This window comes from Larimichthys crocea, chromosome XXI, assembly GCF_000972845.2.
Source record: "Larimichthys crocea isolate SSNF chromosome XXI, L_crocea_2.0, whole genome shotgun sequence".
NCBI classification, from domain to species: Eukaryota; Metazoa; Chordata; class Actinopteri; family Sciaenidae; genus Larimichthys; species Larimichthys crocea.
The window spans coordinates 17370369-17394340 of NC_040031.1; the positions used below are offsets into that span (position 1 = coordinate 17370369).

The following is a 23972-nucleotide window of genomic DNA, read 5'->3' on the forward strand; positions in this document are numbered from 1 at the left end:
GTATACATCTCATGCAAATAATTAGAAGGATACACATGAGACCAAGAATGAAGCCTTAAATTCATTCAGTTGAATCACCATTGAAGGCTCATCTAACTCCATATTAAATTCTGTACATCGTTAAAGTTGTTTTCTAACAAATTAAATTTTCGAATTCCAGAGTGGGTCCCAGCTGCTCTGTGACACTATGTTTGCATTTTTCCTCCTTCATATGCCAGGAGGATGCTGACAAGACCTGGGAGGGTGGCTTGTGAGCAGTCTGCCAGTGACATCTTCATGCCTCTACACGTCAGCTTTGACAGGAAGTCTGGCAACATGCTAATAAGAGATGTGCTGCACGAGCATATTTTTGCCAAATGTTCATATTTCATACGTTTGCCACCAAGCAGTAAATTATAACAAGGCAAAGAAGGCAGATTTACACCCGAAGATGAGCCACCGCACAAGCAGAGGGCTCTTGAAAAGGCTCTTTCAGTTTTACCTCCCAACGGCTATCTGGATTTTAATTTTTAAAAACACTTCCACTCCATTGTGTTTCAGTCTAAGTAAGCGCAAAGAGCCTCCCCTCCAGGAACCATGGCCTTTGCCATTCACCTTATTGACCTTTTACAAACCAAAAGCAGGAATCAATCCTTTTCAGTGCAAGAGTAACAAATGTACAAATCCCAGTATCCTTTAACGTCCCCAAAAATCAATCAAGACTGATGCAGCTCATCAAGAAAGTGACATGTGTTTAGTTGCTTCTAATGCACTACTTGTAGTCTGGCTTAACCTCTCTATGGCACTGTAATCTCTGTGTTACGTTTAAAGACAGCTCACAGGGGAGGAAGAGTTCACTTGAAGACTGCTGGAAAAACGCCTGGTATTTGGAAGAAACTACAGCCTTGTAAAGGAAACTAGTGAGCATATGCAGACTTGCCAGTGTGAATAAAGTTGGGTTTAAAGTCTAATGTGAGAAACCATTTACCATCATTATTCCATTTATTAGGAAATATTAAATAAATAGTTCAGCATGTTAGGAAACATGTATTATCATTTTCTTATTGGGTTAAATGACATGACATGGCTCTCATATATGTACCCGAATTTGTATGGATTAAACAAACAAGATATGAAAAGTTAATGAGTGAACTAGTTTCATATTTACTGTAGAGACATGGTTATCAATTTTCCCTCAAACATGGGCATCTCTGGTTCAGCTCTGTCCTGGTTTGAATCCGACCTCACAGGGCGCTCATTCAGCGTATCCCGGCTTGGACAGTTGTCGACATCTCACCACCTCACCACAGGAGTGCCCCAGGGCTCAGTGATGGAGCCTATTCTCTTTACTATTTACACCACCTCTCTGGATTTGTTCACATGGCTTTTCCTATCATCGCTATGCAGACGACACTCAGCTCAGTCTGTTATTTCCTCCCGATGACCCCTTGGTCTCCACACGGATCTCTGAATGCTTCTCAGATATATCTACATGGGTGAAGGCTCACCACCTCCATCTGAACCTTTCTAGAACTGAACTGCTGGTTCTTCATGCCAAACAACATGACATCAACATCAAAACTGACGCCCCTACCAGTGTAGCAAGAAACTTCATGATTGATGACCAGCTAACCTTCTCTAATCATGTTGCCTCAGTTTCCTGGTCATGCCGCTTTGCACTTCACAGAATGAGAAAAATCACACCTTACTTAACTCAACATGCTACCCAGCTCCTGACACAGGCTGTGGTCATCTCATGACAGGCCACTCAGCCTGCACAGTGCAACCTTCTCAGATGATCCAGAACACGGCAGTACACCTGGTTTTCAATCAGCTCAGAAGGGCACATGTTACCCAGCTGCTCATCAAGCTCCACTGGCTACCCGTAGCAGCCCGCATTAAATTCAAATCGCTAATGTTCTCCTACAAAGTAGTCTGCGGTTCTGCGCCCACCTACTTGAATGCCCTTATACAGGCATATGTTAGACAGACTCTTCTTGTCTGTTGTGCCCCATTGGTGGAACATGCTACAAGTTCCTACCAGAGCAGGGGTGTCCTTTTCTATCTTTAAAAACCTCCTGAAGACCCAGCTCTTCAGAGACTACCTCCTCTCCTAACACTACCAACAACTGGAGATGATACCCCCCTCTACAACTGTCACAATACTTGCTGCACTAACATGTTCTAGTTGCACTGTACCTTGATTTTTTCGATTGTAAGTCGCTTTGGATAAAAGTGTCAGCTAAATGACTAAATGTAAATGGAGATGGCACGAAGTATTACCTTTTGAGATTCACTTTCAAGAACTGAGATTCAAATGAAAAGAAAACACTATTTTCATTTAATTTGATTTTTTTTGGACGTTGTCGTCAACAAGAACAGTAATACTAGAATTCACGTGATGACATATGTAAGAGTGCATTGACTAGATCAATGATGGTTAATGATATGTTGTATTATCTTTTCCTTAATGTTGGACTTTTGAAGTGCAGCAATCTTCTGGTTATTTGCCTGTCACATTTGAAAAAGACTATCCTTGTGTAAACTGTCTTCAGATGACTCTTTGTGTGTGAGAGAGGTGTAATAACAGCTATGGCAAGCTAACACATCATTATAAAACAAAAGATGCTTGATAAGATGAATGATTTTTTTTTTCTATTTGGAGATTATCACCATGACAATTGACTCCAATGCCATAAGTGTTTTTCTATTTCAGAGCCTGCATGTGCTGCAGAGCTGCTGTTTTCAGAAACCGTTTGCATTGTGAGCCTGCTTGGTGGTCTCGGCTGGATGTGTGGTGCAGCGTGGTGGTCATCTCCCCTCAGAGACATGATCAGAGCGCTGCTTCTCTCTAATGATGCTATTCTGGGCTGACTCACCTCCCAGCTGACAGACAGTGCTTTATTAGTTTCTTCAGGATAAACGTCTGCCTTTCCACCCCTTCCAAAGCCACATCTCAAGGGTCACTGGCGGCACCGTCCTTTATTTGGTTTATTTATAAACCCTGTCCCTGTGCCTCGCTGAGCTTCTCCACACACCTGGCTGTGCATGGCTGATCGCATTGATCGAACCAAACCTCTACTTACAATGTGTGCTCAACAACAACAACAAAAACAACAACAACAACAACAACAACAATGTGCCTTCAACACCTCATCTCCAATGTCTTGTCTTCATTTTTAAATGTCATCACAACAAACATCAATCATATCTATGTTGTCAAATGTCAGTGGCACAATGAGGCACTGTTGAGATAAAGGTACAGCGGATGAATAAATGTTTAGACAGTTCTGAAATGTATTGTGCATGTGACATTATCAAAACAAAAATCTTGATTAGTCTTTTTCAGCAAAAACCTGACATGTAACATGAAAGAACACTGCAAAATGCATGATTCAAAAGCAATATCCGAATATTAATTTGTTGAAGTGACACCAAGAAAATTAATAGTTTGTACTTTTTAGCTTTTTTTGCTGCAGGGAAGCTTGTCTAAATCATTTGGGAGATCAGGAAAGGACCTTTTAACAATTTTTTATTCCAGATTTACATTTTATTTTATTTTTACCTTGTGAGTAGGGCTGCCATGAAATCCCACTTTCACTACACGATAACTGAAGCCAAAGGAATTCACATTAGCCATTTTCGTGATAAGGAAAATTAGATTAATTCATTCATTTAATTTAAAGAATCATCATTATTAACTTCTATTCATCATTATTAATTCATTCTAGTCATTTGTGTCTTTTCTGGCAAATTAATTACACTCAATATACAGATGTAGGGAGGTGCAGAGAGTTAGTGTGAACCACAAAGCGAGAATGGAAAGAAACAGGAATTATGAGGCGCTGGTCTATATGTGTAACTGAACACAATATCAATATATCATTTTTTAAATATCACGATTATCATCAATATCAGTATATTGCAACACCCCTACCTGTGAGATTTACTACAAAAATGAAAGTCTTGCATTTTTGGGACTGTACTTCCAGGAAAAGTAACAGCATCAGTCATTTTGTTTATGTTTGTTTTTGTTCATGACTAAATCCTATAACCGGTGTAATAATTTAGACCTTTTGCAGAAAGACAATCAGATGACGATATTACAGGGTTAGGGTTAGTGACAAAGGGAGTAGAGATAAGTCAAACTAATTTTTCCTTAAGCTTAACAAATTAGTAATTTTAATGACTTGTCATTATCATTCTCTAACCCTAAAGTAATATTTGTGCCAAATGGTGTCATTTCTGGCTGCAGCACGAGGCTGTTTTCAGCCATAAAGATCTAAATAACCACTGTGCAATACCTGCTCAGCAGCAAACAGCAGTCAGACACACTTGGTGGAGCATTTAGCAGCTAAACAGATAGCAACTTTAAACCAAAAGAGAATACATTTTGGATATTCATCAGGCCGTCAGAAACATTTGTCAAAATAAATCAGTGCTTCTCCGTAAATGCTGGATGTGCAAAATAAGCAAAAGAAAGATTAAGGCTGATTACACAGCATTAATTACAAAAACTGATTCTGGAGAAACTTGCAAAATTAAATTATATGAACAGAAAAAAGTAAAAGTATAGCAAAAGACGCCGAGAAAATCACTCCAGTGTATCTGCACATTCACAAGCTGCTTTTGTTTATTTTTTTCTTTGGATGACCTCATTCAGTTCAGTCCATAGTCCCATATGGATCGTGTTCTCTAGTCGGCTGTCCTAGATTGGGAATCACATTAATCATCCATAAAAATACACAAAGACATTACTCTTGTCAGTGTTACTCCTGTAGGTGTGAAAAGTTCAGTATTTGTTCTCCTGCATTCGGTAGAAAAAACCTGACAGTGTACTTGCGAGGTAATTAACGATAAATATTTATTAGAGTAATGAACTTAGCAGAGTAGTGGTTTGCCTATCTTACTTATATGTTCTTCTTATAGCTTTACCAGTTGTGGATAATCATACACAAATGATGTAGTGCTGCATAAAACCTTATTGTGTGTAATATATAATATTTGTGATATTTAAGAATATTCTGTTGCCTTAATACAAGCATTGTGTGTGCAACAGAGAAAAGTAAATGTGAATAGGATGATCACAGAATGAGTAGCTCGTTAGCAAGAATTTATTTATTTATTTATTTATTTATTTATTTATTTATTTATTTATTTATTTGTTGGCTAGTTTACATTGGGAACGTTTCAGTTGAGGCATTTGGGCTTTAAAAGAGCAATTAGATCAATGGCATCAGTGAGAGCAGCGGGAGGACCAGGAACTCAGCATGGCTACTTACATATTTATTTAGGGCACATCCCCTCCATCTGTGCCAGTATCAACAGTGACACTGTAAAACACAGAAACAGCCACATCTCCTCATGACTGTGGAGGTGCAACATTCATGATACAACAGATTTCTATCTGGCACAAACTTGCGTTAACATTTGCCAATTTTTTTGTCAAAATAGTGAATGTGTGAAGTGGAATAGTTAAGATCACAGCAGCTGAGGATGAAGATAGCCTCCAAGTTCTGCAGCAGCAGCAGCAGCAGCATGGATGTAGAGCAAGTAGCATTTGATAAATTGCAGGTTTGGAGCTGTGTTTTCGCAGTGCAACTGCAGAGCGTGTAACTGATTTCACAGTGATGACCTAAAATCTTCCTCCCCGATATCTACTAAACAATTTGGTTGCAAAGACGTACATGTTAACATGTTGATGTGTCCATGCTTGTGCAGACAGTTTAGATCAGAAACAAACAACAAAGAACATGTAAGGTCTAAATAAATGACTCAGTTCTGTATCTTCTGTGACGACTAACGTCTTAAATGCTGCATCATTTACGAGGAAACTTATTGTCCTCTTGTGCGGATCAAATTTGTTGCCGTGGTATCACAGATGCCACAGATTATGCTTTATGACCATTTTGTCAAGGCGCACACGGACAATGAAATGCAGCGCAAATCTTTTCATCACGATAACTAAATCAGGTTCCCACTCCATAAAGCATTAAGTGTGCCCCACTGAATATAGAGCAGGTGTGAGGACAACACATAGATAATGTGCTGCCAGAGCGGACAATAAGTCAATAAAAAAGAAAAAAAGAATGTCAATGTGTAGTGTTCGTGTATTTGTAGAAGATATAGATTTCGTCACAATGAGCTGTTTGATGACACTCTTAACATAAACATAAACGTAGATATTGACACACACAGACTCAATAAAAGACACATTGTTCAAGCCTCATCTTAGGAGGAGGCACAACAGGAGAGAACATGATAAACATGAGTCACCACAATGTGATACTGACACAATCATGTCATGGAAAACATCCCAGCAGCACTCTGAGTGTCTCCAAGTCCACTGGAAGTGTGAAATTATAAATGTGGCTTAAAAGGAAAAGAGGATTGGCAATCCTTGAGACTAAGACCCTGACAATTGGTATGAAGATTCAAATCTGAATTTAGTGAATCATCAACATAAATATTAATAATATCAATGAGCTCAGAAAAGAAAGATAATTTCAAGAACAATGTGTCAGAGCAGGAACTTCATTTAAAATTGAGCTTTAAATTGAACAGATAGGAAGTCTTTATCTGGACAGAGGGGTGTACGTTTGAAAACCTTTCTAACCAAGACACAATGCCATCAACCTACCGCACAAGATATTGTTCTCAAAATGTGCCAATTGGAGCTCTGTCACCCCTTAGACTTTAGAGCCAAACCAATCTGACTCCTCTTCACACAAATGTTGGGAGAGCCCAGTGTAATGAAAAGGGTCTACACCAGTTCATCCTCCATCTGCTCAAAGACTGAGTCATCTTAAAGAACTCAGAAGAAGAAAGCTGCACAAATCAATATTTGTTATATTAACAATGAATCATTGTGCAATGTGAAAAAAATGTGCATGTAACTCTGTAGTTCATGTCAACTGTATGAAGCCTTTTCCCCTAATTTGGATCATTGTTTACTAATGAGCATTCTTGTTCATTCTCAGGATATGATGCAGACCAAAAACTGTAAAAAAAAACACAAAAAAAAACAAAAGAAAAGAAATGAATGATAATGTCAGTCATTGTTTGTTGGATTTGGAGAGTTTGAAAATATGTCCCTATGAGGGGATAATATGTCAGTGTTGTGTTTTCATTCCCCAAGTGGCCAAAAAATCAATTAATGTAGCTTTAATGGTGAAAGCAATAATGGGTTTCAGAGATTTCAGTGTGGTACTTCACATATGATTAGTCTGCCATCAGACCACTCGCATCCAGTCTACACAAAGGTTGTAGTGTCTTAAAAAACGATCCATATATTCTGGGTCATGTGTATTGTGACTTTCATGTTTTGAGATGAAAGAGATGAATACAAATATGTAATAGAATTTTTAACCCTGTTAAATTAAATCAATTAGGGCAAGATACATGTCACATCACTGCACTACAGTAATAGGTGAATAGTGTTTATGGATCAAGCTTAATTAGCCTTTTAAAATGACAATGTATGAACACAAGATTTTTAGTTAAAGCTCAACTACTCATGGCTATTTTACGTGAGAGATTTTGGTATTTTGTGCTTTCGCACTCATTTCAAAGCGGTAATATTGGACAAATGTCCATGTACCAATCAGTCTTAGAATATCTTTGAATGTTACTTATTTTGTTAAATACTTAAAAATTAAAACCAGTAGTTTAGGAGTTTATCATCTGTAGTTTGATGTGTAACAAATAGATGGTTAGTAACCAGGGTGGCTGTGGCTCAGGAGGTAGAGCGGGTCATCCACTAATCAGATGTTCGATCCCCGGCTTCTCCAGGTTGCATGTCGAATGGTCCTTGTGCAAGATACTGAACCCCAAATTGCTCCAGAAGGCTGATGAGCGGTTGGCACTTGGAGTGGTCGGAAGACTAGAAAGGCGCTACATAATTACAGTTCATTTACCATGATACCAATCAAACACTGGTCTATTTGAGTACAATAGATTTCACTATATTTTCTTTACATCAGCTGCTTTCTCAGCTCTCTTGCTGCTTTATGATTGTTGCGCACCTTCTGACCTGCTGAACAAGAACTCAAAGCGCTTGGCTGAAATAATAACCTCAAACAGGAAGATGCGGCAATTTTAATACCGTACTTCTTACCTGCATGTTATTTGGACAGACATAGGATTTAAGCTGTCAAAGCAGGCACTCTTACTCAAAACCCTCCTCTGTTATTACTTGCAATTAATGACATTTCGGTGCACTCCTGCTTTTAAAGTGACTGTAAATGGCATAGAATAAATGGTATTGTTCTTTTTTGATTGAATCCCAGACTGCTGTGTCTACTTAGAGAGGTGATCTCCCTGTGGGATGTGGAGTGCTGTGAGGCAAAGATAACTGGTTCTTATCTTGATCTGCTCAGTCAGGTATGAGAGCTCCTGGCCCAGGGAGACACTTGCAGGGATCTCAGTGCAGTGGGCCTTACGAGCACACTGGGAACCAGGATGTAGATGAATCTTCCCTCCCTTTAACTGAGCTCTGTGTATTTTAATTATGTCTATTATCTTCCTCGCAGCAAGTATTTTTGCCAACAGGCTAGCAGCCAGATCACTGTGGTGGTGTATTATTGTCATGCCTATTTTGAGTTGAAATCAGACAGGAAGAAGGGATTAAAAACCGGGTGAGTTGTGATTCAAGCAGAGAGAGCCCTCGCTCGCTATACCTCCTGTTGGAAATGCTGATACGAATCCTGCCTGGTCTGTGTGCGCAAACAGCAGGACACAAACACAGGCACCTCAGCCAATTGTGTCAGCTAAACCGCTCAGATTTAGAGAGTAAGCGAATACGTGAGAGATACGCAGGTGATACTATGTTTTTAACACCGGGATGCTGATTTATTGCTTTTCAAGGCCAGTCTTGTCTGCCAGTACATGTGGCCATTTGACATAAAAAAAAAGCATATTAAAGATGAGGTAACCTTTCTCTACATCAATCCAGATCAATGCCTGCTTATTGACATGGCTATGACTGACTAAATGGTGATGTCATACCATCAATCTGGACCCAAGCTAGGGTGCGGCTCTAGGGATGGCGGTTCGTTGGTCAAGACTCAGATAGCTCAACAACTCAAATTTGCACAGACCATCTTGAAAAGATAAATCCGTCTGACTTTGTTGACGTCCCCATTAGCATTTCGCTCAGGACAGCCTCACAGAGCCTTGACTGTCTTGTTTAACGACCTACAGAATTTTTAGTCTCAAACCGGATGCAAACGAGGAAACCAGAAAGTGTGTGCAAGAATGGTTCATCTCTGAGGGGTTGGAATGCATTGAGTGTGGCAGCTTTCATTGTCTTCCAGCTCCTTTCTTTTAGCACCAAGCAATAATTACTGACTTGTGTTTGTCCTTTGGTACCTGCCAGCTCTTCCCACCTCTTAATGGAGCTGATCAGACCCAGCTGCAAGACACTTGTGCCGTCTTTCACCTGCAATGTTTTCTTGTCGGGAACCTGAAGAACAATCAGCTCCACTGCATCATAAAAGCTCTATTATTGTTAGAGTAAGATAGTCTTATGTTATGATGCCACATTTATTTCAATTTATTAGAGAAGATGTATAAATAGATGTATAATTCAGCTATACTATAGGTTGATGAGGTTCAGATTCAGTTGCAATTAGAGATTAATTATGGATATACTCAGTGGAGCATGATTCAGTTTTAAATTAATAGGTGGCAGGTATCCTGCCTTGCAGCCATGTTTATGAAGCTTCAGATCTATTGTTAGTTCTGTCACCTCGAGAGGACTCATTTTGCAGAGGCCGGGCTGATCCTGTTTGGTCCTGTCATGTCTGATTGTGCAGATGAGCCCTGACATCCTCAAGGATGGACAGGAATGATTTGACGTCACCGACAACAACAGACACAAAAAAAGCTCTTTCTCCACCTTGTGCTGAAGAGGAGGTGTATTTTGGTCAGAGTGCCTCATGGTGTCAAAGACGTCACAGTCTCATGGGTGTGAACCGCGAGCAGAGTGAAGTTCTCTGAACTCACTGTCAGAACATCTACTCATCCACACTGATGTACCCACATGCTCTGACAGATACAGCTCTGAAATAGTCTGTGATGAATTCGCAGCGCGTCACATCAACACATCTACCTTATTCTGCACATCTGTAACTAATACAGATAGAAAACACTATACGAGCAGTTATTAAAAGGTTTAAATGAACAAAGTCTTTAATCTAAATAGATATATACAGGTATCCCTGGACGTATATTGATGGCTGTGTACTTTCTCTGTAGTGTTTCATTAGATAACTTATTTGATAGCAGGGAGAGTTTCAGCTCTCCGCTCGATGGGGGGCAGACACATTGGTAAGCTTTTGATTTGGTGGTGTGAACAGAGGTGTGACAGATCCTACCAAAACATCAATTTTGCCAGTAATTACTTCTGTAGTTAGTGAGGCAGCTGTACACAATCTTAAACTCGGCCTGAAACTACACAAGATAAATTGTCGAAACAGTTGTCGATTTAGGGGGCAGGAGGAAACATGATCATGAAACAAAAGGGAAGAAAAGTGGGAGCGCAATGCTGTCATGTGTGGATATATCTTGACTGCTTGATTACTGACAGGCCATTAAAGCGCCTCCTATTCCAATATCCAATTAAAAGGCTCCACAACAACCCTTAATAAGTGGGGTGTAGAGTTGATAAGCAACCAATTCTGAAGCTTCAAACCCTCCGCTTCATTAAGAGGATGGTGAACTAAAACAAAAAATTCAACATGGAGGACATCAAAGTGCCCACTCTGCAAAATGAGTAACAAACTCCTTATTAGATATGCACCAATCTCCTAGGATACAGCTGACATACACAATGATCACCCAGCAAAACTGTTGCCTGTATAATGCTCTTGAATAATGCTCTTGAATAATGCTCTCCTCAATTACAGCTCGCCAGAAGGGCAGGTGTTGGTTTGCACTGCGAGATGTGAAAGAACTGAGGGAGTGATGAGGAAGACGGAGGCAGAGGAGGAATGGAACCATTTCAAGATTTCAAATATGAGAAAGTAGCACTTCTCAATATGAAAAGATCAAAGTGTTTGAAAATGTGTTATACTTCACGGGACATAATCATGAGTGGATGACGGGAATAAAAAAAATAAAAAAACAACAACACTATGTGAGGGGTGGCAGGTTTTTAAGCTGCACTGGAGGCATTTTTCCTAAATCTGCCGAGGTAGGAGGGAGTCATGGAGCAGTCCGGTGCAAAGCTGCAGCAGGGTTCGTGCCAGTTCATTGCTGTCGCAGCCCACACATTCACTTGATACAATCGCACAGACACCAAATGCCATGAGAATGTCAAAGTCGGTGTTTAAAGAGATAACCAGGGGTGTCGTTTAGCTCAGTTGGTAGAGCAACTGCCCCATGTACAAAGGCTTAGTCCTTGCTGTGGCGGCCCAGGGTTCAAATCCGACCTGCAGCTCTTTCCCTGCATGTTATTCCCCATCTCTCTCTCCCCAGATTCCTATCACTCTTCAAGCTGTCACTGCCAAATAAAGCTCAAAGAGGCCAAAAAAATATCTTAAAAAACCAGTAACAGAGGAGGAAACAAACATAAACAGCACCACAACAACAGAGGATATCCACTTTGGAAAAATCAACTTCTTCAAGATGGAAAAGGTGGGCGGTAATATAAAAAAGAGATCTCCCTTATGACTTTCAATTGTATACAAACAGCTTGTGTGTTTTTTTTTTTTGGTATAAAAAATATCCTGTTGTATGACAGCAGAGGATTTCATATGACAGAAAATTCACACCGGATCTACCGGACAGTGTCCACGTTTCTGGGCTCAATTCAAATTCCAATACACATAGTTTTCCAATCTTAACTCTTGTGCATCATAGAAATGTTATTCTCTATTTCATTATTCGCCCTCTAAAGAAAATGTTTGACTATTAGGGAAAAACATGTAAGACCATTTGGGTTCTTGCCATGAGTTGGACGATGAAATTTTTGCCTCCTTCCTGGTGTTTTCCATCATTTTCACATCCCCTTATGTGTTTGTATGTCTGGGCATGGCCTCTGGTTCTTCCTCTTACCTTCCTCATCATCCATCAGCCTGCACAGGATAAAAGACAGACTCTACCTCTCAAACACGACGCTAACTATGTCTCAATTTGGATACTTCTGTCATAGTACACTATGTAGTGCACCATTCAAGATGAGAAATGTCCAATGTTCAACACTCAACTTTGTGAACAGTACATTACATTTTGCCTAACCTTTTGTCTAACCTCGATCTCTCTGTGTCTCAGGAACTCTGCCAGTCATTCCCCTGCCATGTCCAGCTCTGTCTCATTGCCTCACCTCTTATTTGATTTTTCTTTTGTCACCTCCACCCCTGCACCATTCTGGATCACCTTCAGTCAGAATCCATCCTGCTCTTTCTACCACTTTGGAGGATTGTGTTGACCCTCTCTACTGGTTTTTAAAGTGTTTTAGTGATTCTGGTTTGTGTTTTGCAGGATTAAACAAATGCAATATAACGTCTTACATAGCGAGCTCTAGAGATGCTGGCAGGTGGAATTTACCTGAGCCAGGTTAGCTATTAGGCTATGTGTTCTCATCAAAGTCATTCTTCCTAATGACCATTTTTTATTAATATGATGATTTGATAAACTACTCACATTCTAGGTTTTAACCCTTGACCCCTTTGAAGTCATAAAGGTTTGTAACATTGTTTGACTAGAACTAGTTTACATAGTTTCTTGCAGTTTCACACAAAACCTCCCAGATTTCACTGATGAGCTGGATTACTGTTCAGTATTGAGCCATCATATCTGACACCTTCAGAATTCAAATAAAATGCAAATGAATCTACAGCACAAAACCAATAAGAGGCGTTAGGAGTCATATTTATGTAAGTGGCATGGGCATGTACGCATTGATTTTTGATATTTTGATACAATTATCAAATATCAACGTTTCTCTGTCATCATTGTTGAACTTCCCTCTGATAAGTCAGTGAAGCCAGACAATCAGTCAGCATAGGTTTTAAAAATAGACCTAGTGGACTATTCAGGGTTTGGAATAATCAGTTCCAGGTTTCATATATTCATTTTGAGCTGATTTCCATTTTCATTTTATTTGAATCCATTCCCATTTCATTTCTTTTTATTCTTGGAACACAGTCCTGGTTTGGAGATTAAGACCAGACATCATGTTTTCTGTTGCTGCCGACATTGTGATCAGGCTCTAAATTTGATAACTTTAACATGTACTTTTTCAGGATCTATAAATAGTCTCAGCGCTACAGTAGTCTGTTGAGCAAAAATCTCACAATGCAGACAGAAGAAAAGGTTATATTTAGAAAGGAGGGGAGGAAGAGCAGCAGCTGCGATGTAAGATATCTGAAAATGGAAACTGCTCCCAGGGGTGACAGGACTTATTCTCTTCACTTTAATTATTTATTTTCTCTTTAATATACCGCTGACGACTTGCTGGGGCAGAGATCGCACTGCATGATGACTGCTGACATTTTTGTGGCTCCCTGTGTTAATGAATGTGTCTAAAGCAGTAAGCTTTGGCCTTGTTCTGGTCGCTGGTCTATCACGTCTCTGTGGAGAGCAGGTCTGTCCATGACGCAGGTAATTTCCAATCAATTCAAATTCTATGTTATACACAACAGTGCCTAAAATAATTGAGACAAACAGTTATTAGATTTATTTAGGGGAATATGTCACAGGTTCCTTCAGGCAGCAAGATATAAAAAACAGTAAGTCTTTATTTATCTACCTTGACAAGTAAAAATATTTGGCCAAATCAAGACAATTGCACAGATATTTCTATCACAATGCCTCTTGAATGGGAGGGACACATTCTTTTGACTCGGTAACTACAGTATTAGCTGTTTTATAAAACCACTTTCTCCATGTGCCTCGTAAACAACAATGTCCCTGGGGGCTGAGAAGGCAATCACAGGTGAGAAATCACTGCCAGCATTGACGACTGGAGTCCTGAGACGTCAAGTGTTCGGATGGGTCATAAAGTGATTAGTCCCAGTCTCAGAGGAAAAGAGCAGGGGTCAGAGGACTAATGATTGAACGTGGTGCTGATGGTGGTGGCTTACTTGCGCAAGCTAAAAAAAAAAAAACTCAAATACCACCATCAAAAAAAGTATATGAGTAAAAAACAGCCTTGCGGTCCTTGGTGGAATGTTATGTGTCTGATTTACCTGTTTCTTGCAGGGCTGAGAACATCACTGTTCTCATTAGAAACTGCTTCTGTGCTGTCTCATAGCAACCTAAAAATAGAAATGTCCCTATTAGGCTGTATAGCTGTGATGGCTGCTACAAGTTTTGGCCTCCTTAATTGTGCAGTAAATATATACAGTAAATATATATATATATAAAGAGACAGAGAGGTGTGAAATATTTTTTGCTTTATATCTGCTTTAAACTGGTTGGAGATTTGCATGAAATTATGAGATGATGTTGTGTCATGGGAATTATTAACACGTATAAAATAAGATTTCTGATATTAATGTGTAAAGAAGACCCATTCCCTGTAAAAAGCCGTGTGATGGTGACCCAGAACAGTTTTCTTTTGTCATATTTTACAGCTGAATTGTCTTTGCTGTGACCTTTATTACATGGCAGATAGGAAGACTGTTTTTATTCTAACAACTGGAGCTGATGTTCAACACTGCAGAAACATTAAATCTTATTTATAGCTCTGACTTACTATCTGACGCATGCATTCACATTTATTTTTCTAAAAAAAGAAAAGAAAAGCAGCCTAACCAGTAACCAGCAAAATTGTTATTGCCTCATTTCCATCATGTGTAGGCCCAGCAGTGTCTGTGGCATTCATTTACAAATCTGCCCCTTTGAAATAATTTAAATAAATACACACGAGCAGAACATTTACATGTCTTTGTGAGGAAACACTCGTTTTGTTTGTGTCCTGCAGATATGAAGATGGACAGAGGTTGACTGCGTGTCTGTGTGTGTGTGTATGTTTAGTTTAGTTTTTTTTTTTCCTCCATCAGACGCAATTTATTTTGGTCGACTCTGACGTCAAGAGAATACACATTTCATTCAACATGCAAGAAAGGAAGTTATTTATAACCCGCAGCATCTCCAGGTTGTGATCCTTGAGTGCGCAGTGAAAGGAATACTCCCCATTGGACTGATGTGGTGTGCCTCCATAACAAAAGCCACGCAGCTCATGTGCTATGGTGCCAGAGACGTACGGCACCCTGTGACTTAAACTAGGACGCATCGATGGGAAACGGGCACAGCTGAAAAATAGGGACATTGCGAAGAACTGCAACAAACTTTATGTTTTGAATCATTAATTTCCACCGATTTCCGATCTTCCCTTCTTATATGACAAAGCACCGGGCACTTTGAGCATGGAAAACCTCTCCCCCGACCAGGTAAGACTATTATCTCACACTAAGTTGCTCGGCAAAATGATTATACTATAAAATTAATAAAAAAAATGAAGGTTAATTAGTTCAACTTTATGTCATTATCTTGCGTCGCTGCTTTTTTTGTCTTAGAGGAGGCTGGTAAAAATAGATGAACATGGTACGTTGCATAACATTAGATGTGTGGATAATGTTATATGTGATGTATATTAATATTTGTATTATACATAAAATTTCAAATGCAGGATTTCACAGAGCGTTAGATGACCAATCCAATATTTTGTAATGGAGCGCGTCTTTGTCGCCAAGTTATCCAAAATGAGATACAGCGACTCTAACACCCCACTGTGCGTTATCTAATGTCGCCTGTCTAACCGGGGGTTTGTGTTGTCACTATTTCAATTTAAGAAATGAAGAATGGCGTAGACGTACAGTCTCTTAGGCATATTTTTTGTTTCAATAGATGAACGAGGCTGGTGTTTTTGCGCACTTACAGGTTAGAGGTGCCGTCATTCTTCGTCGCTTGTAGAAAATACGATGAGAAAAGACACATGCAAGCTGCTGCTACGAGATAAACTTTGATTTTGATATCCTAATATAACCAACCGATCTTCTATGAGTGTGAATCTAACAGGTGCTGCATGCTGTCTCATGCATGGACACCGTTTTTGGGCATGGACATGATCAGTTTCCACTTTAAAATATGATATTTTTCCACTCTACCTTCACCTCACTTGTTTTATAAAGATTATATTTCCTATATCACAAATATGTTAAAGTAAGTTATCTATATAACCTTTGAGTTGTAACAGACTGCCACCTGCTGGTGGTGATTGTTTAGCAAAACATTAGAGGAACAAACAGTATGAAAGATTTTGCAGTGTACACTGAACTTCTTCACTGATTTGTTCAAAGGGCTGTGAGCTGTAAGTTCAACACTGAGAAGATCTGTGACTGGCTGGGAGATGGCAGATATACTGGAGCTGCGGACAGATGGAAACTCACTCCTGAAGGCAGTGTGGCTCAGACGCTTGAGACTCACCAGGCTTCTGTTGGAAGGAGGTGCATACATCAATGAAAGCAATGAGCGCGGAGAGACGCCACTCATGGTGGCCTGCATGTCCACGCACACTGACCAACAAAGTGTCAGCAAATTGAAGCTGGTGAAATATTTGCTGGACAACCAGGCAGACCCCAACATTCAAGACAAAGCAGGTAGGACACCTCTAATGCACGCCTGCATCCACAAGGCTGGTCATGAGGTGGTGGATCACCTGTTGAGCAATGGAGCTGATCCCAGTCTGGAGGACAGGAGCGGGGCTTCAGCCCTCGTCTATGCCATCAATGCCGATGACAAAGAGACACTAAAACTGCTCTTGGATGCATGCAAAGCTAAAGGCAAGGAGGTCATCATAATCACCACAGACAAATCACCATCTGGCACCAAGACTACTAAACAGTACCTAAATGTTCCCCCATCACCAGAGCTGGATGAGAGGTCTTCCCCAGCATACTGCACCTCTCCGTCTGATATCAATGTTACTGCATCTCCCACACCCGAGCAAGAGCAGCAAAACACAGTCTTTAGCTTCCAGACAAAGCTAAAAACATCTAGCTCAGCTGCAAAGCTCGCCAACGGGCCCACGTCTCCGACACGCCGGCCTGCAAACCCCAAACGTGCACGTCTGCCCCAGCTGAAGAGGCTGCAGTCAGAGCCTTGGGGGCTGATTGCTCCCTCAGTCCTGGCTGCAGCCGCCGCCCATGAGGAGAGTAAGAAAGCCAGCTCTGATGAGGATGTTGTTGCAGGGGTGAATGGACTCTCACTGAGTAAGAGGTCAGCTTTATCTCGACAGAATAGCGTGGACGGAAAGGACATCTTGTTCCCACCAGTGAGCGAACAACCCTGTAAAATGACAACCTCACTATCAGTCCCTCCAACTTCCAAACCATCATATGAGAGATCTCTAGGACAGCACCAGCCGCTGGCACGGCGCAGTACTGTGCCCACAGAACAGGAGAGCAGCAGCTGCAGCAGTGGACTCGTCAGCCTGAGAGACACAGTGCATAGGAGACGTCTGGGGAACGATCACTATGACTCAGACTCACAGCTCTATTCAGACTCAGCCATGTTAGACTCTCCTAAGATCCCGGTGGAGCGAAGGAAACTAAACACATCTCCACTCGCGATGCTGACCAGCTCCAGAGAATCTCTAGACAGCAATGCCAGCCCATCCTCTCCAAGCACAGCATGCAGGCGTGCACCTGGCCTCCTGGAGAGGAGAGGCTCGGGCACGCTGCTGCTGGACCACATTTCCCACACCAGGCCCGGCCACCTGCCCCCTCTCAATGTCAACCCGAACCCACCCATTCCTGATATCGGGGCTAGTAGCAAGCCCTCCTCACCTCTAGCCACAGGTATTAGGTCTATAGCTCCAGTAGCACCAAACACACCAAAGAGAGGCGGCCTCAAGTCGAAGAAGAAACTTGTGAGAAGGCACTCTATGCAAGTGGAGCAGATGAAACAGCTTTCTGATTTTGAAGAGCTTGCTCATTAGTTAGTCATGGCATTTATGCAGCACATATTGTGGGGATAGAAATGTTAACACCACAACTTGTCAGGAAGTACATCCATAGGTTCAGCTGTGTAGACTCACAGCCATCTAGATGTTGAATAATGTATAATTTAATTAATATATATATAGATATATATATAGATATATTGAAACTGAGCAATATAGATAGATTTTCCTCCCTGTGTTACACCCAACCTTAAGGATTATTGTCTTTTCTTCACAACATCTGCTGTATATGTATTACAGTTTTGAATGTAAATGCCAAGACATGGTACTTTTCCTTTGAACTCTTACATGATCATGTGATGTGTAGGGAACATACACGGTCCATTTGTAGCCAGCAGGCCACTTAGGTGCACTTTGTGCATATGTAATTAGCACCATTAATGGACTTTCTTTGGAAAAGAAAAATGTGATGCACTTGTCTGAGATGTAGCTTTTTGAGTAAGATGAAATTTGACTGTTTGTAGCAAATTTGTACAAAGTGCCTTCAAGATAAAGAAACCTAAAAAAATAAAAAAGAAAAAAAAAAGTGGCCAGATACATTTAATGTATTAGGAGCATTTTTAATTCATGATGATGTAACCAAAATGTGTTTTATTAAATATTGTTGGTCTCACATGGAACAAAATGAATAGATGTGATGTGAATGAATGAAAAACATGCCTTAAGAAACAGGTAAAACCATGGGCTATGTATAACAGCACTTTATTGCCCAGAAGGAGAAAAAAAATGAAAATGTTGCTATTTACAGTGTTACAAAAAAAACCTTCAAAGCACACATGATTCATACATGATGAATTCAAGTAACATTGAATGGCATTCAAACTCTTAGTCAACACGGACATCGGTAAAACTTGTCGATTAAAATGTAATTTCACACTAATGGCAATCAAAACTAAAGATCACACAGCTTCCATGTAACTTACCTGTGAAGCATTGCTTCTGTTTAAGAAAAAAAAACATAGTTTAATCCATAGTATTTTTGCAAGTAGTATGTTGTATATTCTGAATAAATGTCTATCACTTGTGAATATTTGTTCTCTGTTTTTTACTCATTGGTCACATTAATTAGGAGCTCAGCTGATAGTAAGCACACAGATGCTCATTAGAGAGACCACCGGTCCTCCCTCAGGCCACTCGGCAGTCCACTGGTAGTGATGGCGATCATCAACATCAATGTCACTGTGATTATGTCAGACCAACCATGGAGGCACTCAGATCCCACAGCTTCTTAGCAGCTTCATCATCCAGACCCTGAGGGGCTGCGGTTTTAGGGGCGCAGTCGCTGTAATCAGTGAAGAATTCGGTGTTAAACACGAGATTCGATCCGCTCCTACTGAGCTGATTTATGAATAAGTTCAGGATACAATGATGAATAAAGATAGGAATCACAGGGTAACTTAGAATACAGTAATACTTAAATATTACGTAATTCAGATGATTCTGTGGTAAGGAAAATATGCCACTGCCAGAAATTTTTTTCCCCCCACAAATTAATTTATTCACTCCATTATAAAAGCTTAGATTTTTAGACAACGGAGATTATAAATGTGTGTAAAAAGTTGCAGACAGTCTTGGCCTTTTTAATATTCATGCAGATGAACACATGCATCAATGCTCAGTCATTCATCAGTGAACTGCGAGAAAGCAGAACAGTTCAGATTTCAGATAATGTCTGAAGAAAAGGACGTAAAAATTATATAATGAAAGTAAATTCTTCCCCTAGACGGGGTTTATCAGCCCAGCAAAGCAGGCCACTGCGACATGATCCATACTAGCCCCAAAAGCCTCAGGTTCACAGTGTTTTCATTGGTTTGTGGTAATCTGATTATATATTATTTTGTTTGAAAATATGAGAATATGCACCACTGAAGCATAATATCAACTGATTTGATAAGGCTATTCAGCTGAGTCATGTTTTACTATTTGATGTCGATGCCCTGTTTTGAAAAGGATCTCAGTAATAAAATCTAGTTTTGAACTGACATTCAATATCAAATGACTACTGTGCTGTATGTAAAATGTGGGCTGCTTGTAGTTGCAGACCCATTATTATAACCCAACTGTACAGTCTCAGTTATTTAAAATAAATAAAATAAAAGCTTAACTCCGCTCAACTTTAATTCCCATCTGAAGGAAGCAGTGGATTTCACCACAGAAAAGCTCGGATAAACACACTATATGCAACCTGCCAAGCACCAAACAGCAGGCCAACAAAGTCAAGGCTTTGCTGGTGACCTTAGCATTTAGACAGGCATTCCCTCGCAAGTCAGTGGATGTCTTAAAAAGCAACTGTTTGCTAACACACTGATACCATCATTACAGATGCCTTAATGTTGTGTTTACAGCTTCTGCTGCCTCCAAGTGGCAAAAACAAAATTAGTATCACTACTAATTTTCAGGTTAGCTGAGACCAAGCACCTCATTTTTGATCCCAGTCATGATTTTAACTGAACTTATAGCTATGTTGAGATATTTTTTATTGAGAATTGATTATTAAAATGACGGACCTGTAGTAGAGTCCACTTTCATTCTGCAGGCTTTCCTCCACAGCACAGTAGATGGTTGTCTGGGCTCCTTCTGTTGGAGACTTAATGAGGAAAACAAGTGGTTTATATACAACTCTCTTCCACAGGGGCACTGTTGGCCAAAAGTGTCGGCCGAGCTCAGTCCGGATCACTCCAGGATGAAGGCTGTAAGTCGTTACTCCGGTACCTGCAAATTGACAAGACATGGGAAATACTGTATCTGTTTTTTCAACATTTATTTAAAATACTGCATATGTGTTGTAAGACATACCTTGTAGCCTGTTAGCCAACTCCCTTGTAAAGAGGACATTAGCTAATTTACTTTGTCTATAGCTTTTCCAAGGGTTGTAATCTTTCTCAAGATGTATGTCATCAAAATAGATTTGGCCTGTTGAGAGAAAGCAGTGCATCCTTATTCACACATATTGAATCTGAAACTGACAAAAGGGGACGACATTCCTCAGAGGGGGGAAATAAAAATCTACATCTCTTGAAGTGAAACAGAAAAAAAGAAAAAACGCACCTTTTTCATGAGCTAAACTGGAGACATTGACGATTCGGCTCGGAGACGACTTCTTCAGAAGATCCAACAGGCAGTTTGTTAAAAGGAAATGCCCCAGGTGGTTCACACCAAACTGCATTTCAAAGCCATCTTCCGTCTGCCATTTTGGGCAGCTCATAACACCTAAATCAGAAAATTTGTTTGTTTAACACCTCCCACCTGTTTATATGAACACCGTCTCAAAGCCGTTGGAATATGTCACACCATCAGATATGATTTATACATCTACCTGCATTATTGATGAGAACATCCAGTCTCTCTTCGCTTGCTAGGACATCTTTGGCTAGCTGTCGTACTGACTGCAGAGATGCCAAGTCCAATTTTTTGACAATAACATTGTCATTACCGCTCTTCTTCCTCACGTCCTCTGCAGCTTTATTAGCTCTGTCCATGTCCCTACAGGCCAGAATGACCCTCGCGCCTGTAGCACAGCAGCAGATTTTGTACAACTCCAAAATGAAAATTAGATAATTAAAGTCTAGAGTACAAAACACAGATAAGTCACTAACCTCTTCTAGCCAGGTCAACAGCAGTTTCTTTACCAATCCCAGTGTTGCCTCCGGTGATCAAGACAGTCTTTCCATCCAACTGGGCTTTGCTGTGACACACTCCACCTGCCATCCATTTCCTTACACCAAAAAGTCCCACTCCTGTAAGAGTCCACAGTAAATTAATCTCCTCTATTACCTCCCCACCTGAAAATCACAGGACTGCAGCTTTTAATGTAGTTTTACATAATCAAAGACAATTTTCAAATGTTTCCTATCAAACTATACTGACACTTTGATTTGCTTGAGGAATTACTAAAAACTGAAAGATTACTAGTGATGCAGCTGCTGATTGCAACCCCCTCGATTCATCCTCTCCTTCCTAGAGTGAAGAAGAAACTAAGGGGGCAATGAAAGGCCAGTGTTTAGCTGTCTATTTTGGGCTACTGTAGAAACATAGCAGTCCAATGTGGTAAACCACGTGGAAGAGGACCTGCTCTGTCTTATGACATGTAAAAGGTTTGATTTAAGGTAACAAAAACATAACAACTCCAATTTTCAGCTGATTGTACACTAATGAACACATAGTTATGAGTAATATTGTCCATTTCTGTCCTAAATCTTACACACTGGACCTTTAAATAATCACTCTAAATAGGGTTTTATGAAAACAAGCTATTTTAAGATGTTAAATGCCCAGTGTGTAGAATTTAGTGGCATCTAGTGGTGAAGCTGCAGATCAACTGAATATTCCTCACTTCTTAGTCTCGTTTCAAGTATGAAGGAGAAACTTCAGTGGCCGTGATGAACTAATGAAAACATAGCTATGAATATTATATCCCCTAAAATGTGACACACTGGACCTTTAACTATGGGAAAGTGTGATCGACATTCTTTCAGTATTTTTTTTGACATTTAATTTTAGATTAAACAATTTAAATGGACTGGCCAGCTGATTTCATGATTGAAAACATATTTGCTACTTCTACAAAAACCTCTGGGGGAAGTCAGTTGTGCTTATAAGTTTGATTTCCTTGTTTTTGTAAGTAAGTCTCGTCTGCCTTAGGATCGCATATGTTTTAAACATCCCTTGCTTGACTTGACGATCACTAAAAGACTATGATAGAAATGTTTTGCTTTATTGTTTTTTTAATCTTTCACAATTAAATTGTATGCCAGTACTGGTAAATCACTTAAAACCAAATCTATATGTCTATCTATCTGCTAGACTAATAACATACAGTACAGTAAGCTGTCACTGTATCATCAGGTGTACCACATTTGTGTAATGTAATTGTTAGATTACTGTTGATGAGAATAAACAGCAGCTTCCCAACAACAACTCTTCCTTGTTCTGACTCCCATGTGACTGAACTAACCAATTAGAAGCTAGAAGTAGACTGAGAAAAAGGGTTAGATTCAGCAGAATAATGTAACCATTTCAAAGATTCAGAAGTGAAGATTTAAACTTGTAAACATGTAAATAATACATGCGTACCACAAGTATGTAAACGGTTGTAGTAAACCGTGTAACCACTGTGAATACGTGTTTATTATATAAGTTATATTTACTCTTAAACCTTACATTTGTATATACGTGAGCACACAGACGAAACTATAAGAGCAACATTCAATAAATTACCTGTGACTGTGACCACAGCAATAGTTTTAGGGTACGTGTAAACAAATTCTCTTATCACTGCGAGCGTCTGCATCGTCCTACTAAATCCTCTTTACACTATTCTGAATTATGTCCACGTCAGATTGCAGCGTCAACACTGTATTTATGTTTAAACTTAAAACAACAACAACAACACAGTCTCTCTCTCACATGAGCCAACAAAACTAACAAAAAGAAACGGCCTCTATAACAACACTCATGTCGGCCCGCTACATACACGCAGACGTCCACAGAGGAAGTACCGCCTACCGTCATCCCGTACCTTCTTATTAATGACGTTCTTAATTAAAATTTAAAGCTAATTATAAAACCTGTGAAGCTATATTGAACACAGTCTGTTTGATCTGAGGCTCACAAAGCACGAAGTACTTTTATATTTTAATAAAAATAATAAGCTATAATATATAATATTTAATAATAATAATAAGAAGAAGAAGCAGAAGAAGAAGAAGAATAAAAAAAAGCTGTTTTCAATACATTTAAAAAAGTGACCTAAATAATAAACAGACTAGAGACTTAAACACGCGATTCAATCAAATGTAATACAATAAATACAAATATAACAGTAATAACAGCCATCATCATTACCCTAACTCCCCCAACAATATAATCTTCATAATTATGATTTTCTAAGATTGAGCAAAAGGGAATATAAAGATTAAGGAAGTAAAAACAAGGCCAAAGAGCTGAGTTAACATCCTAAAAACATCAGTTGATGGTGCATAGATAGATAGATAGATAGATAGATAGATAGATAGATAGATAG

The 23972-nt window shown here is 39.7% G+C and overlaps 2 protein-coding genes across 3 annotated transcripts in view; one reads left to right on the forward strand and one right to left on the reverse strand.

Moving 5' to 3' along the window:
* The first annotated feature begins 14972 nt into the window (after positions 1-14972).
* On the forward strand, positions 14973-18508 carry ankrd34c (ankyrin repeat domain 34C). The gene is made up of 2 exons (XM_010729445.3): positions 14973-15377; positions 16287-18508. Exon 2 carries the CDS (start codon positions 16337-16339, stop codon positions 17924-17926), a length of 1590 nt encoding a protein of 529 aa, XP_010727747.2. The 5' UTR covers positions 14973-15377; positions 16287-16336; the 3' UTR covers positions 17927-18508.
* A 130-nt stretch (positions 18509-18638) lies between these two features.
* The window catches only part of LOC104917828 (retinol dehydrogenase 13), an 8058-nt gene continuing 2724 nt past the window's right edge, over positions 18639-23972 (reverse strand). The window contains exons 1-7 of one of the 2 annotated variants that reach the window (XM_010729388.3): positions 23168-23451; positions 21547-21687; positions 21267-21458; positions 20999-21160; positions 20747-20863; positions 20458-20662; positions 18639-19232 (exon numbers count right to left, since the gene is read on the reverse strand). In XM_010729388.3, coding sequence (XP_010727690.2) covers positions 19136-19232; positions 20458-20662; positions 20747-20863; positions 20999-21160; positions 21267-21458; positions 21547-21687; positions 23168-23240 — 987 coding nt within the window. In that variant the 5' untranslated portion in view covers positions 23241-23451 and the 3' untranslated portion in view covers positions 18639-19135. Of the gene's footprint in view, positions 19233-20457; positions 20663-20746; positions 20864-20998; positions 21161-21266; positions 21459-21546; positions 21688-23167; positions 23452-23972 lie in introns of those variants that run through there. The other variant, XM_027272652.1, reaches the window with a different exon arrangement.

Bases quoted from the DNA above. Each gene is read 5' to 3' on its own strand.
- ankrd34c (XM_010729445.3), top strand. From the start codon at position 16,337: ATGGCAGATATACTGGAGCTGCGGACAGATGGAAACTCACTCCTGAAG.